This window comes from Danio rerio, chromosome 5 (genome assembly GCF_052040795.2).
Source record: "Danio rerio strain M-AB ecotype USA chromosome 5, GRCz13ab, whole genome shotgun sequence".
NCBI lineage: Eukaryota > Metazoa > Chordata > Actinopteri > Cypriniformes > Danionidae > Danio > Danio rerio.
The window spans coordinates 10,072,170-10,087,943 of NC_141025.1; the positions used below are offsets into that span (position 1 = coordinate 10,072,170).

The 15,774-nt window shown below is 31.4% G+C and overlaps 2 protein-coding genes and 1 long non-coding RNA gene across 23 annotated transcripts in view; 2 read left to right on the top strand and 1 right to left on the bottom strand.

Moving 5' to 3' along the window:
- The window catches only part of susd1 (sushi domain containing 1), a 35,088-nt gene extending 25,634 nt beyond the window's left edge, over window positions 1-9,454 (top strand). For 8 of the 15 annotated variants that reach the window (NM_001446865.1, NM_001446867.1, NM_001446869.1 and 5 more), the window contains 5 exon segments: window positions 1,296-1,389; window positions 2,975-3,230; window positions 3,862-3,901; window positions 8,637-8,730; window positions 9,002-9,454. In NM_001446865.1, the coding sequence (NP_001433794.1) occupies window positions 1,296-1,389; window positions 2,975-3,230; window positions 3,862-3,901; window positions 8,637-8,730; window positions 9,002-9,047 (530 nt within the window). In that variant the 3' untranslated portion in view covers window positions 9,048-9,454. 15 annotated transcript variants of the gene reach the window in all.
- Window positions 3,615-9,102, bottom strand: LOC147843852 (uncharacterized). The gene is made up of 4 exons (XR_015490909.1): window positions 8,580-9,102; window positions 6,219-7,647; window positions 5,787-6,103; window positions 3,615-5,571 (listed from the first exon to the last, which is right to left on the bottom strand). It is a non-coding gene; the product is annotated as an uncharacterized LOC147843852 (long non-coding RNA).
- Window positions 9,455-10,431: 977 nt separating the features above from the next.
- shoc1 (shortage in chiasmata 1) overlaps window positions 10,432-15,774 on the top strand; it is a 62,964-nt gene continuing 57,621 nt past the window's right edge. For 4 of the 7 annotated variants that reach the window (XM_087253090.1, XM_087253091.1, XM_087253093.1 and 1 more), the window contains exons 1-4: window positions 10,442-11,036; window positions 11,834-11,954; window positions 14,029-14,119; window positions 14,831-15,021. In XM_087253090.1, coding sequence (XP_087109216.1) covers window positions 10,941-11,036; window positions 11,834-11,954; window positions 14,029-14,119; window positions 14,831-15,021 — 499 coding nt within the window. In that variant the 5' untranslated portion in view covers window positions 10,442-10,940. Of the gene's footprint in view, window positions 11,037-11,833; window positions 11,955-14,028; window positions 14,120-14,830; window positions 15,022-15,774 lie in introns of all 7 variants that reach the window. The other 3 variants (XM_087253092.1, XM_087253096.1, XM_087253095.1) reach the window with 3 other exon arrangements.

Below are 15,774 nucleotides of genomic sequence, written 5' to 3' on the forward strand. Positions count from 1 at the left end.
GCTGTATACCATATTACCGTATTACCGCCCAAGCCTAATCTAAAGTCCAGTGCAAAGAGCGTTAGTTATGTGTCTATGCGGGTCCAAACGCTTACACGTTGCTTAATACACACAGTATGCACAGCAATACACAAATATCTTTACAAATGAAAAATAATTAAAGGATTAAAATGTTACAAAAATTATTATTTTCTACAAAAATATAAAATCCACTGCCTCCATGCCTTCAGTTTATTCAGGGGTTTAGTTTATTCATGACATTTAGCATTGGCATAATGTTATTATTATTAGAGGTATTATTTACAGTATTATATGCATATTTATATGTGCTTTAATAAAACAACTTTACATTTGTCCTCCTGTCGGGTTTTGGAGATGTCTACATCACCATATGGGTCATAAGAATAGGACGTGTGTTTGGATATAGCTCAGTTTTTTGACCACACTTCGTTATTATTGTTCATTTATTCGTTTGCTGGAAATTAGAACTGAATTTAGAAATAGTATTAAAACAAATCTTTGTGCTTAAAAAACTCAATTAAATACGTAGGCTAAAGGATGTCTTCAGTGGAGTGAGTTTCAACTGTTTCCTTACTCCACGAATGTAAAGGAGTAAAGTAAAGAGAAAGTAAAGAGGTCAAATGGGGGACGCTCATTCTTTATCCTCGTGCTGCAGATACTCTGTTTAACTGTTTTCTCACTAGTGAAGCGTTCAGTTTATCCACTCACAAAGTCCGCCATGTAAATAGCTAATGAGCCATGGCGTGACGCAACTGACTCTTAAAGGAAATGAGAGACGAGACTCTGATTGGTTTAATGCATGTTATGCTCAAAACACCCATAACTCTTTAAGAGAATAAGCACAACCCTGTTAGACCATGCGCTGAGGCGCAAACCATATTTTTCTGTCCTTAAAATAGCAAAAGGAAATTCAGACTTGCCCTTAATGCCCTTGTGCCATGCACTTTAGCCTTTTGCTTAGACTTAAAATACAGCCCATTATGTTTATAAATGTGTTGAAAAAAATCTTCTTTCTATTAAACAAAAATTGGGTGGAAAAAAAACATACAGGGGACTAATAATTCAGGACGGCTAATAATTCTTACTTCAACTGTATATATGTTTTAAATGATACATGCCAGATTTCATATTTTCAAACACAAACAGTTGCATTAACACTTGCTGGGTTTATAATTAAGTGCCATTGTGTGTGCTTATTGACTTCCAAACCTCTAAAACAAATTGTATTTGTGTGTGTATTTTGACTTGTATGCTGTTGTTTTGTGCTCTGTTAGTTCCCCCAACACCAGAAATCAAATACAGTGAAGTAGAGGCTTCATCGCCCACTCTCAGACTGAGAAGATCCACCAACACACTCGACTCAATATGGTACGAATGTTTAATTCATAAATGTCATCTGGGCTACAGATAAATGCAGTGTGTAAATTGTACAAATGAGATCGTACAAATTCATGCGAATAACCACTAAATCTAAATGTTACGAATTGCCATAAGATTGTGTTTGTATGTTATTAAGACTGAAAATGATTATCATTTGAATGTCTCGTTTGCCTAGATGATGACTATGCTGTACCATTTCCAACTCACAAATAATTCAACACTTCAAATAAAAAATAAAAACGTTAGATTTGAGCTTTAAATCAGACCGCAGTAGGTAGCGCTGTCGCTTCACAGCAAGAAGGTCGCTGGTTTGTGTCCCAGCTGGGTCAGTTGGCGTTTCTGTGTGGAGTTTGCATGTTCTCCTCGTGTTGGCATGGGTTTGCTCCAGATGCTCCAGTTTTCCCCACAGTCATGCGGTACAGGTGAATTGGATAAACTTACTTGGCTGTAGTGTAAGTGTGGGTGTTACCCACTAATTGGTTGCAGCTAGAAGGGCATTTGCTACGTAAAACCTATGCTGGATAAGTTGGCGGGTAAGAGAAAATGAATGGTTGAATTAAAATATATAATATAATATAATATAATATAATATAATATAATATAATATAATATAATATAATATAATATAATATAATATAATATAATATAATATAATATAATACAATACAATATAATATAATGTAATATGACATAATATAATATAATATTAAAATATAATATAATATAATATAATATAACATAATATAATATAATATAAAAATATAATATAATATAATATAACATAATATAATATAACATAACATAACATAACATAATATAATATAATATAATATAATACAATATAATACAATACAATATAATATAATATGACATAATATAATATAATATAAAAATATAATATAATATAATATAAAAATATAATATAATATAATATAACATTATATAATATAAAAATATAATATAATAATATAATATAATATAACATAATATAATATAAAAATATAATATAACATAACATAACATAACATAATATAATATAATATAATATAATATAATATAATATAATATAATATAATATAATATAATATAATATAATATAATACAATACAATATAATACAATACAATATAATATAATATGACATAATATAATATAATAAAAAAATATAATATAAAAATATAATATAATATAACATAATATAATATAATATAAAAATATAATATAATATAATATAATATAACATAATATAATATAATATAATATAATATAATATAATATAATATAATATAATATAATATAATATAAAAATATAATATAATATAATATAATATAATATAATATAATATAATATAAAAATATAATATAATATAATATAATATAACATAACATAACATAACATAACATAACATAACATAACATAACATAATATAATATAATATAATATATATAATATAATAATATAATATCTGCTATATCATCCCCATATTCCAGCACACACTGCATAAATCAACTATTATTTACAATTTTATGTTCAGTTGCTAAATGATATTTTTTCGATGTGTCTGTGTGTTCAGCATGTACGAGGTGTTTGTGTTGCCGGTGGAGGGTGTGATGCTGTTTGACTGCAGCTCCTCTTTAAGTCGGCACTTTTCAACACAGCAGGGCTGTGATGGCGGATACGTCACGGCTCAGATTCAGCTTCGAGATCTGAACGCAGAAATGAACTTCACTGTGGGCGATCAGCAGCTCTACGGAGACTTCTTCAACGCTCCTCTGCAGAACGGAAAAGACTATTTCATTATCCTGCGCACCGTGTGTCAGTGGAGAAAGGTGAGACCCAAGATTTAGAAGAAGTGTAACGAGTGTACAGTTGAAGTCAAAATTTTTCACCTTCCTGTGAATTTTATTTTGTTTTTTTTGTTTGTTTTTTTATTTCCCAAATGATGTTTAACAGAGCAAGAAATTTTCACAGTATGTCTGACAATATTTTTTTCTTCTGGAGAAAGTCTTATTTTTTTTATTTCGGCTAGAATAAAAGCAGTTTTAATTATATTTAAACTATTCTAAGGTCAATTTAATTAGCCCTCTTAAGCAACATTTGTTCTCGATAGTCTACAAAACAAACCATCATTATACAATGACTTGCCGAATTATCCTAACCTGCCTAGTTAACCTAGTTAAGCCTTTAAATGTCACTTTAAGCTGTATAGAAGTGTCTTGAAAAATATCTAGTCAAATAATATTTACTGTCATCATGACAAAGATAAAATAAATCAGTCAGTAGAAATGAATTATTAAAACTATTATGTTTACAAATGTGTCTCTCAGTTAAACAGAAATTGGGGGAAAAAATAAACAGAGGGGGTTAATAATCCAGGAAGGCTAATAATTCTAACTTCAACTGTAAGTGTTTCTCAGATTATTTGCTTATTTTTTCACCTCTTTGGTTTCTCTTTGGCAGTCCAGAACACAGTCCTGCATAATCTGGGCTAAAACTAGAGGTAAAGATCCAACCAAATGCATCTACATCTTCCACACATGACATGGCTAAAAAAGAATCCACATACAGTTAAACACTAAATTGTTAGCCCTCCTGTAAAAATTATCTTCATTCATTCATTTTCCTTTAGCTTAGTCCATTTATTCATCAGATGTAGCCACAGCCAAATGAACTGACAAATTATCTAGCATATGTTTTACACAGCAGATGCCCTTCCAGCTTTAACCCAGTACTGGGAAACACCCATACACTCTCACATTTACTCTTTTAGACTACGGACAATTGTCAACCGCCCCAGCCAGGACTCAAACCAGCGATCTTTTTGCTGTGAGACGATAGTGCTAATCGCTGAGCCACTGTGTTGCCCGGAAATTTCAGTTTTTTTTTTACCAAATATTTTTTTAAGTTTAACAGAGAGAAGGCATGTTCAAAATATTATTTTAAATTAAAAACTTAAAATTAATTTACTCACCATTCTGAGAAACAAAGTGGGAGTTCTGACTTTGTAACTCGCAGATGTGATGTTTACTGTATCTCAGAATTTTTACTTTAGGGCGGTGGCTCAGTGGTTAGCACTGTCGCCTCACAGCAAGAAGGTTGCTGGTTTGAGTTCCGACTGGGTCAGTTGGCATTGGTGTGTGTAGTTTGCATGTTCTCTCCATGTTGGCGTGGGTTTCCTCCGGGTGCTTCGGTTTCCCCCACAGTCCAAGGACATGCGGTACACGTGAATTGAATAAACTAAATTGGCCGTAATGTATAAGTGTGTGTGAATGTGAGAGTGTATGGGTGTTTCCCAGTACTGGGTTGTGGCTGGAAGGGCATCCGCTGCATAAAACATATGCTGGAATAGTTGGTGGTTCATTCCGCTGTGGCAACCCCTGATGAATAAGGGACTAATTAAAAAAAAATAATAATAAATGAATTCTGACTTTATAATTCATAATTGCAACTTTTGATCTCAGAATTCTGATTTTATAATATTTTATCTCAGAATTGAAAATTTATTTCAAAATTTTGACTAATTTTCTTTCTCTCAGAATTTGGCTTTATTACTCAGAATTGCAACTTTTCATCTCAATTCTGACTTCTGACTCATTTTTTTTTTTTTTATCTCAGAACTGAAACTTTTTATCTTCAAATTCTGACTTTAAACATTTTTTTTAAACATTTTTAGTTTTACTTTAATAATCAGAGTTGCAACTTTTGCTCTGAGAATGTTGACTTTATATCTCGCAGTTGTGACTTTATCTCAGAATTTTGATTTTATACAGAAACTCTCAATTGTGACTTTATCTCAGAATTGTGTCTTCGCAGTTTCTTTTCTCAAAAATTTTACTTTATCTCTGAATTGAAACTTTATTAGAGAATTTTGACTTTTTATCTGAAAAGTTTGACTATGATTTGCAATTGTGACTTTCTCTTAAAATTCTTTCTTTATAATTTTTTTCTCTCAGGCTTTGACTTTATTACTCAGATATTGTAACTTTTTCTCTTAAAATTTTCACTTTATAGTTTTTTTCTTTTAGAATTTTGCCTTTATTACTCGGGTATTGCAACTTTTTATGCCAGAATTTTGACTTTATAACTCGCAGTTGCTACTTTTGACCTCATGAATTCTGATTTTATAAGTTTTTATCTCAGAATTTTGACTGTATTAATCAGAATTGCAACCTTTTGATCTCAATTCTGACTTTATAATTTTGTATCTTCAAATTCTGACATTATAAGTTTTTTCTCTCCGAGTTTTACTTTATTACTCGGGTATTGCAACTTTTTATCCCAGAATTTTGACTCTAGAACTCGCAATTGTTAGTTTTGACCTCAGAATACTGATTTTATATAATTTATATCTCAGAATTTTGACTTTATTAATCAGAATTTCAAACTTTTTTCCAAAATTTTTGACTTTATAATTCACAACTGCAACTTTTCAACTTAATTCTGACTTTATTATTTTTTTAAATCTCAGAACTGAAACTTTTTATTTTCAAATTCTGACTTTAAACTGACTTTATTCTGACTTTTTTTTCTCTCTGAGTTTATTTTGTTGACTTTATATCTCGCTGTTGTGACTTTATCTCAGAATTTAGATTTTATACAGAAACTCTCAATTGTGACTTTATCTCAGAATTCTGACTTTGCAGTTTCTCTTCTCAAAAATTTTACTTTATTATTCAGAATTGCAACGTTTTATCTCAAAATTCTCATTTAATCATTTTTATCTCAGAATTGAAACTTTTTATTTCAGACTTTTGACTTTATATCTCACAAATGTGACTTTTTATCCCATTTTTGACTTTATAATTTGCAATTGTGACTTTTTCTCTTAAAATTCTGTCTTTATAATTTTTTCTCTCAGACTTTGACTTTATTACTCATGTATTGCAACTTTTTCTCTCAAAATGTTGACTTTATCATTTTTTTTTTTTTTTAGAATTTTGACTTTATGGCTCAGAATTGCAACTTTTTATTGACTTCATAACTCGCAGTTGCTACTTTTGCTCTCTGAATTCTGATTTTCTAATTCACAATTGTAACTTTTGATCTCAATTCAGACTTTATCGTTTTTTATCTCAAAACTGAAACTTTTTCTCTCAAAATTCTGACTTTGTTTTTTTCTCTCCCAGTTTGGCTTCGTTACTCAGAATTGCAACTTTTGATCTCAGAATTTTGACTTTATAATTTGCAATTGTGACTTTTTATCTCAAAATTCTGACTTTATACATTTTTTTCTCAGATTTTTAACTTTATAACTTGCAATTGCAACTTTTGCTCTCAGATTTCTGACTTAACATAACTCCAAATGCAAGCCTATGCCTCACAATTCTGAGAAAATGTCACAATGCTGAGATTAAAAAGTCTCAATTCTGAGTTTTAAAGTCAGAAGTCTGACACAACATATTCTAATATTTAAGAATTAAAAACCTTTTTATAAAGTCGTGATCAGTATAGATAAATATAAACAGCAATTCTGATTTACAAAGTCAGAAAACTGAGATATAAAGTCACAACATCTTTTAAAAAGATTTTCATTCAGTGGTGGAAACAGACGTCCATAGAAATAAAACTTTCTCCAGAAGAAAATGAAAATAGGAAAATTGTTCTTGCTCTTTTAAACATCACTTGGGGAAATATCTGAAAAAGAATTGAAACTTCACAGGAGGGCTGATCATTTTGACTTCAACTGTACATGGTGAAAATAGAGTGAGAGGTATGTTTGGCTTTGTGTTTTATTTTGATCCGTCATGAAATGCTGATATGCTCGGTGTTTTAAAGTGACATCACACCACAAGCATATCTGTGGCCAAACTTCTCTTGAGTTCACTCTGTTTTGTACAGTGTAGTAATATTCAACACTTACACTGTTGATGATTTTTGTAAATAACACAGTATTTAACTGTAATATGAACTGTATTTTACTTTAGGACAGTTATGCGGTATGTTGCATTGTGAAAATGACTGTATATTTTACAGTAAAGACATACATCAAATTCTGTAAATACATACAGCGCAAGATAAATGGTGCTGTAAATGTAAATAAAGCAGTTTTGCTGTAATTGATTTACAGTAAGTTACTGGAGAACTGCTGCCAATGTTACTGTAAATTGTACAGGACATTGTTAAGTGTGTAGGTAAACATACTTCTTCATAGATATATACTTCCTAATAACTGTTAATATTGAATAGATGAACTGTAAAAACACTTTACTAATTATTTGCAGTTTAACATAGGCATAGAGAGGTATACTGTAGATCAGGGGTGTCCAAACTTTTTGGGCCGAGGGCCAGATGCAAAAAAAACAACGTTGTCGCGGGCCAAATTTTACATACATCACACAGACACGCATATATATATATATATATATATATATATATATATATATATATATATATATATATATATATATATATATACACACACACAGTTGAAGTCAGAATTGTTAGCCCCCCTAAATTGTTAGCCCCCGTTTATTTTTTTTCCCCAATTTCTGTTTAACGGAGAGAAGATTTTTTTCCACACATTTCTAAACATATTAGTTTTAGTAACTCATTTCTAATAACTGATTTATTTTATCTTTGCCATGATGACAGTAAATAATATTTGACTAGATATTGTTAAGACACTTCTATACAGCTTAAAGTGACATTTAAAGGCTTAACTAGGTTAATCAAGTCAACTAGTCAAGTTAAGGTAATTAGGCAAGTTATTTTATTACAATGGTTTGTTCTGAAGACTTAAAGGGCTAATAATTTTGACCTTAAATGGTTCATAAAAAAATTAAAACCGCTTTTATTCTAGCCAAAATACAACAAATAAGTCTTTTTCTAGAAGAAAAAATATTATCAGACATACTGTGAAAATGTCCTTGCTCTGTTAAACATCATTTGGGAAATATTTAAAAAAGAAGAAATAAATCAAAGAGGGGCTAATAATTCAGACTTCAACTGTGTGTATATAGATAGACAGACAGACAGACAGACAGACAGACAGACAGATATCATAACAAGAACTGCTGCTTAATTGAATGCATGTAATAGCGACACCCGGTGGTTATTTATTGAATTACGTTCATTTTTGTATAGCGGGCCAGATTCTATTGATATTTATAAAAACCCTCGCGGGCCGCCACAAAACTAATTGCGGGCCGCAGATGGCCCGCGGGCCGTAGTTTGGACACGCCTGCTGTAGATAATATTAAACAGCATGTAAATAATTTCTCATCTTCTGGCTCCAGGGACACACTACATCATGAAGATATCTGCTTTGGTAACTGTTGGATCGATTAGTGCTGTCGGCTCAGTCATTATTGTGGCATACTGGTACAGCTGGTGAGATTGCATTGTGTTGTATTTATATTTTGACAGGACACTGCAGGTAAAAGAGTTTGGGCTTTTCATAAAGTATTTTCTTACCACTGAACTTTTGAAAGTTTATAATTAAAAGAAATGTGCTATTCTTAATGTAATAAGTCAGTTTGAGCAAGTGTTGTGATAACTATTAGGTTTTTTAAAATACTAATTCACCTGCAGAGTCTCGCCTTAATATATGTGATCCAAATATTGATGCACTTAATAATAATATTATACTTTTTTTTTACAGGTACTGTAAAAAGTCCAGTCCCAGGCATTTTTCTCAAGTTTTATAAAAACATCCTGACATACTGATACTTTGTTTTTAAATAAAGCTGATTGTCTTGTCATAATCATGAATCATTGTTTTTTTAGTCCTGATAAAATCCTGATCTTCATATTATATCCAAAGTAGATTCAGATGCAATACTGTTTTTTAATTTAGGTGGAAAATATTACTTCTTATATCTGTCCTCTAGGTGGCAGTGCACTACCATTGTTTTTTTCATAGCAGAAAGCAAGTGAAATATTGTGTCTGGTGGAATGTTCAATCCATTTTGATTTGAATTTAAAGTTTTAGTAATTTTATTGTATGTTTTTAAAGTATATATTTTAAAATAATTGTTTTATATATGTTTATATGTTCTGTTTTATTTTTTGTATTTATTTTATTATGGCAAGTTTAATTAAATGAACACAAGACACCAAGAAATGTTGTTTTGGCACCTAGATGAAACAAACAAACAAAAAAAAACATTGAGGTTACTTTTAGATATTTTTAAAAGTTTTCTTTTATTGTATTTTTATATAATATAGAGTTAACATTTGAAGTGGTTAAAATCTTTCAGTTGTCCTAAAACTATCAAACAACACCAATTCCTGTCTAAGGACAATATAGATTGTGTGTATGTGTATGTGTGTATGTGTATGTGTGTGTGTGTGTGTGTGTGTGTGTGTGTGTGTGTGTGTGTGTGTGTGTGTATATATATATATATATATATATATATATATATATATATATAATATATATATATATATAAAAAATATATATACCTCCATCTGCACTTAATGATCATGGCCTCCCAATCATCCCCATCCACCGAATTAGCTCTATCACTGTCTCTTCACTTAACCAAGAGCTGGTGTGTAGTAAGCGCACTGGCGCCTTTGTCCTGTTGCTGCCAACATCCAAGTGGATGTTGCACACTGATGGTGGTGTGGAGAGACCCCCTTCCTCATGATTGTGAAGCGCTTTGGGTGTATACACAATAAATGCACTATATAAATACACATAACATTACATATACATTACAAATGTTGACTTGTGTATTTACATATAATATTTTTTTTTATCTATATAGACTTAGATTGTGATTATTTTATTTTTAATAAAGTTGTAAGTTTCAGTTGTGTTTAACTAGCCAACTGCTGTTTTAAAATATTTTGTGGAAACAGATACCATAACTTTTAAAATAGTGGATCCTTACATGTTTCCTACACTTTTAAAGATTAATATGATCAATCAAATGGTGAAATGATGATGTAATAAATACAATTCTCAACATATCTGCTCAGATTTAAACATTTAGCTTGAAGTTGTGTGCACGATATGGTAAAATTAAATAAGTTTTGTGTTTGTACATGGTTGTCCATATTACAGTATCGGAAAGGCTGTCAATCAATGAGACGTGACACAATGTGGGCGTGGCTTTGTCGTTTCAACCTGTCAATCTGTGTGAACGCGCGCGGGTTCTCTTACCTTAGACATTTTATTCTGATTTTATTAGTCACGTACAGTTTTAATTCCGATTTAAATCTTATATCCTGTTTAGATAAAATAAATCCACTTCTTATATCGTTCGCCATTTGAGAAGAACCAAATTTTCACGACGTATTTAGCAGGACAGCTTGAGTTAACGTTATCTCTTTACAGCGTAACGTTAACGTTAGGCTGTTTTACATCAGAATGATTTTTCATTTATCACGTTAATTTGTCGTATTATTTATTATTTATTTACTAATTCCGAGCAGCTGAGGTGGAAATGTGCAGTTTCCCCCGAAAACTCGACTCCAATTCAAAGGAATCAGCAAGAGAACCTTACATTTGACAACTTGTGACTTTTTATTAAAATATAGTAAATTATTATTTAAAAATATATATTTTTGAGATCTTTTGGTGTTCTTTCAATATGAGTAATCACACCATGTCGAATATCTGTGGCCAAACTCAACAAAGCGCCAGTTTCTCGACGGTCAGGTATAAAGGGATTGATTACATCTCTGAGGTGAGTCATTACACTGATACGATCACTCTCAACAGTGTTATATTATTTTTAATTTGACATATGTCCGATTAAATCATGATAACATTGCCAAGTAAATTATGTTTTTGAAACCGAATAAACATTAACATGCATTGAGGTGCATTGGCAGTCAGTTGATAATATGAAACAGTTATTTAATATTAAGTGTTTTATTATGTATGTTTTAAGTAAACTATTGTGTCATATTATAGGATGCGTGTAGAACAGGGGTCACCAAACTTTTTGTAACTGAGAGCTACTTGGGTACCAATCACTGTGAGGGGCTACCAGTTTAATACACACTCAATTTTTCTCAATTTACTTTTAATTATATCTCTTTATTATTAATGATTAATGATGTTCATCTATGTGAAGACACTGATCATGTTAATGATTTCTCACAATAGTTCTCAACAATGATTTAACAAGGTAAGAAACAGAAACATCAATATGCAACACTTTATTTGTCTGAAATAGTTTTAGTCATATATATATATATATATATATATATATATATATATATATATATATATATATATATATATATATATATATATATACCCTAATGTCATTACACATTTTACACCAATGCAGGTGTGATTTAAAAAGAATAGCTTTAAAAAATACTAGATTCAGCTCACTGGTATGTGGTGCAATGGTGGGCTATTTTTAGAACAGGCCTGTGGGCAACTCATGTCATCCTCATGGTCTACCTGGTGACCAGTGATGTAGAAGAAGAGTACGATATGTGAAATTACTTTGTAAGACATCTGTTTCAGTTCTCAGTCAGACGCAAAATATTAAGGAACATGTTAGAACTTCCGGTTCCGTTCCAGCTGTTCAGTAACATCTACCCTCACAATGGACAACTGCAGGACATCACTTACCGAGTACCATGGGGTAAATGTGCCATGATTGTGTTTATCTGGTGTTTACATTGTCAGTAAAAAGTGTGGGATTATGATTAAAGAAATCGTCACCTTGGAATTATAAGGTTCTATCTGCATTCTAAATGATTTTGAGATACTGAGCTTCAAAGTTTTTGCATTCCATAGCAAACAATATGCGTGTAACATTTGTTTTTTTTTAAATAAAAAGTCTTAAAATTTAAACAACTTTTAAAAAACATCCTATAATTTAAATAAGTTGCCATTCAATAAGAATATGTCAATAACTCAATTTTGACAAAAATGTCAGATAGAACCTTATAATTCTAAGGTGACGAAATGTCTTTAAAGATTTACAAAGATGGTCAAGGAAATAATAATTTAAAAGTAATATTGATATATTAATATAATAGTAATAGTAATATCAAAAGATGTTCAAGAAAATAATATTGTAAAAGCAGAGGTAGAAAGAGTACTGAAAAATCATACCTACAAATGTACATTAGTGCAAGTAGAGTAAAAGTATCTGTTGTAAATATTACTCAAAGTATAAGTAAAAAGTAACCCTTTCAAAAGTACTCAAGAGTAGTGAGTATTACGCTGTAAAAAGCTGATAAGTTCACATATAATTTGTGGATGTGTGTAAACGTAACATTCTGTAGTGCATCTAGTTATTGCCCAGCCCAGCAGACACACAACATCATAAGACGTTAATATTTGGTTTGATTTAGGCTGTGATGTCAGGTGACCAAAATTCGAAGTCTAGCCAGCATCTAAGGACAACCTTATTTTGACATCCAATAACGACATCAAACGATGTTATATAGAAAGTGACCAAAATCCAACGTCGAGCTAACATCAAACCAACATCATATTGACATCAAACACTGACATTTATTCGTCAGTTATGGCAACCAAAATCCAACATCTGATAGATGACATTGTGGTAACGTCCACACAATGTCAAGCTGTACCATCTTTAGATGTTGATATTTATTTGATTTTATGTTTGACATTGACGTCGACCTGACGTCAACTCGATTTTCATTTTCAAACAAAATGCAAAATCCACGATGTTGGAGATGTCTTTTCCAAGTTGTGTCTTATGCCTGCTGGGTGTTAAAGGCCATTTTGATCTTCATACAATAAACATTCGTCATCTTCTCAGCAGTGACATGCATCTAAACAGTCCCTGGGTCAATGCATGTAAAGATTTGGGGCATCTTCTTGGACACTTTTAATGCTTCCAAACAATTTGCTGCATTCATTATGTAGTTTATTATGATGCGATTTACCTCTCGACTTCTATGGGATTTGGACAGGAATCACAGGACTAAATTTTCTAAGCCCTATAGACAGGAAAAATTAAAGTAGTGACTGCAGGTTGAAGGAAAGTAGTGGAGTAAAAGTACCGATACTGCACTAAAAATGTACTTGACATACTGCAGGTTGAAGGAAGGGAAAGTAAAAGTACACATTTTTAAAACTACTTAGTAAAGTACAATTCCTGAGAAAAACTACTCAATTACAGTCATTTGAGTATTTGTAATTTCTTACTTTACACCACTGTGTAAAAGTAATATTGTTATGTTATATTATGTATATTAACATAATAATATAAAAGTAATATTTGTGTGTGTGTGTGTGTATCAAAAGATGGTCAAGAACACAATAATATAAAAGTATTATTGATATATTAATATAAAACTAATGTTGTGTTTGTTTGTGTGTATCAAGGATCTTGTAGAAGGATCATTAATGTCATTTAAAAAATAAATAAAATCTTTTGAACTTTCAGTTCATCAATGAATCCTGAAAAAACTGCAAAATTGATCAAAACATTGATGTTTTATTAGAGCACAAATTTAGCTTTGTATAAAATTTTGAAGCATTATTCTTAGTCTTTTGATGTAAATACAGTATTTTGCTTTCATTATATATAAATGATGAGCTTTGCTCTTAAAATATTATCTATGTTGCTTTGCTGTGTACATTATCTATGTTGCTTTGCTGTGTACTTTGCTGTGTTGCTTTGCTTTGCTTTGTGAACATGCAGTGATTTAATGATTGAATGTCATTTGTGACAGCAAACAAAAAAGCCATGTGTACTCTACAAGTGACCGGATCTATATTGGAGGACTTGAAGGCCAGCTTATGTTTCCCAGAATGCTTGGAAAGGTTTGAATTGTTTCTATAAAGGGATAGTTCACACAAAAATAAGATTTTATTTCAAAATTCATGTTCAACTATATAAACAGTTAGTAAACACAAGTACATCTTATTGAACATCATTTTTTTTTATTTTCATAGTAGAACGGTTTCTCAAGCAGTTTGTGATGCATTTCGGAGTCAGGAGTTGGGCCCCTTGTCTAATGCGCCACCTGGCTTGAGAAACTCGTTTACAAAGACTTTGAGTCATTATTTAGGTAACACACATATTTTGAATGCCTCAATCTAGACAGTGAGATTAATCTAGATTAAAAAAAATTAATCTATGCCTACCTATAGTTTATATACAATGCAATGTCTCTGAACAAACATATTTAGGAACATTTAATGCAAACAAAACGAATGGAAAATTATTTTGGGAGATTTAATGCAACAGGAGTTTTGGCCCTAATCTTAATCTTGACAAACGGGAGTAATTTACCCATATGTAACCCGATAAAACATAAGGCATGTTTTGTTAGTTTTGTTTTTCAGTTATAACCACTTAAGTGTGAGTAAAAGCTAAAGAAGCTTTCATTTTTGGGTGACATCTTTAATTTAGTTTGATATGAATTTCGTTTATCTTTATGTCTGTACATTAAATGTCCATGTGAGAGTCTCTCAGTTCTCTTTAAATGCAGGTTTCATATTGAATTATTTTGAGCTCTGTTTTTTTTTTAGGTATAATGTGTTGCAGAGAGGAAGAAGACTGGAGGATGTGGTTCCCAGCTCAAACCCGGAATCTCAGTGCAGTATTTCTACTACAGAAGCACTTTGGCTTTCCGATGGAGTTGGAAACTGTATCACAAAATTACCTTGGGATGAGCATTTTAGTCCATGCTCAACAGATGCATGCTGCTTTAGATTTGATGGTAGGAACTGAGTTTTTTCTTCTTCTTTTTATTGCTTCTGTACTTGCTACCCCAAAAAGTACTAGAGCTGTGGTAAAAAATTGTTTGAGAAATCAATTCTGCATCGATTGTGAAATTTTCCCAGTGCATCTTTATTCTCTCTTGAATCGAATCTGAGGTTTATTTTGAACAGCAGACGGCTTCAAAACAAGACATTTTCTGCTTGCATTCAATTCCTTACAAATATCACTTAAACATAAAAAACCTTATCCTTAATAAGGTTTGGAAAGGTTTTTTAAAGCATGAAAGCAAACATACATGATTCAGCCAAATGCACAAGTGCTCTTCGACTGTATAGTTCAGTACTAGCATAGAGCCGTGGCTGTTAAAAACTAGCCCAGAGCATCATCTGCTGTTAAAAAAATACCCTAGAGTACCATTTGCTTTTAGTCAATTAGACTAGAGTGTATATGCTGTTAAAAACTAGCCTAGAGCACCGTCTACTGTTAAAAACTAGTCTAAAGTGCCGTCTGCTGTATATGCTGTTAAAAACTAGCATAGAGTACTGTCTGCTGTTAGTGACTATCCAAGAGTGCCGTCTGCTGTTAAAACCAGTCTAGAGCGATATCTGTTGTAAAAAAAAAATAGCCCAGAGCGCCATCTTAATGTTCAAGACTAGCCTAGAGTACCATCTGCTGTTAAAAACAAGTAGAGTGCCGTCTGCTGTTCAATACCAGCATAGAGCGCCGTCTGCTGTAAAAACTAGCCTAATGC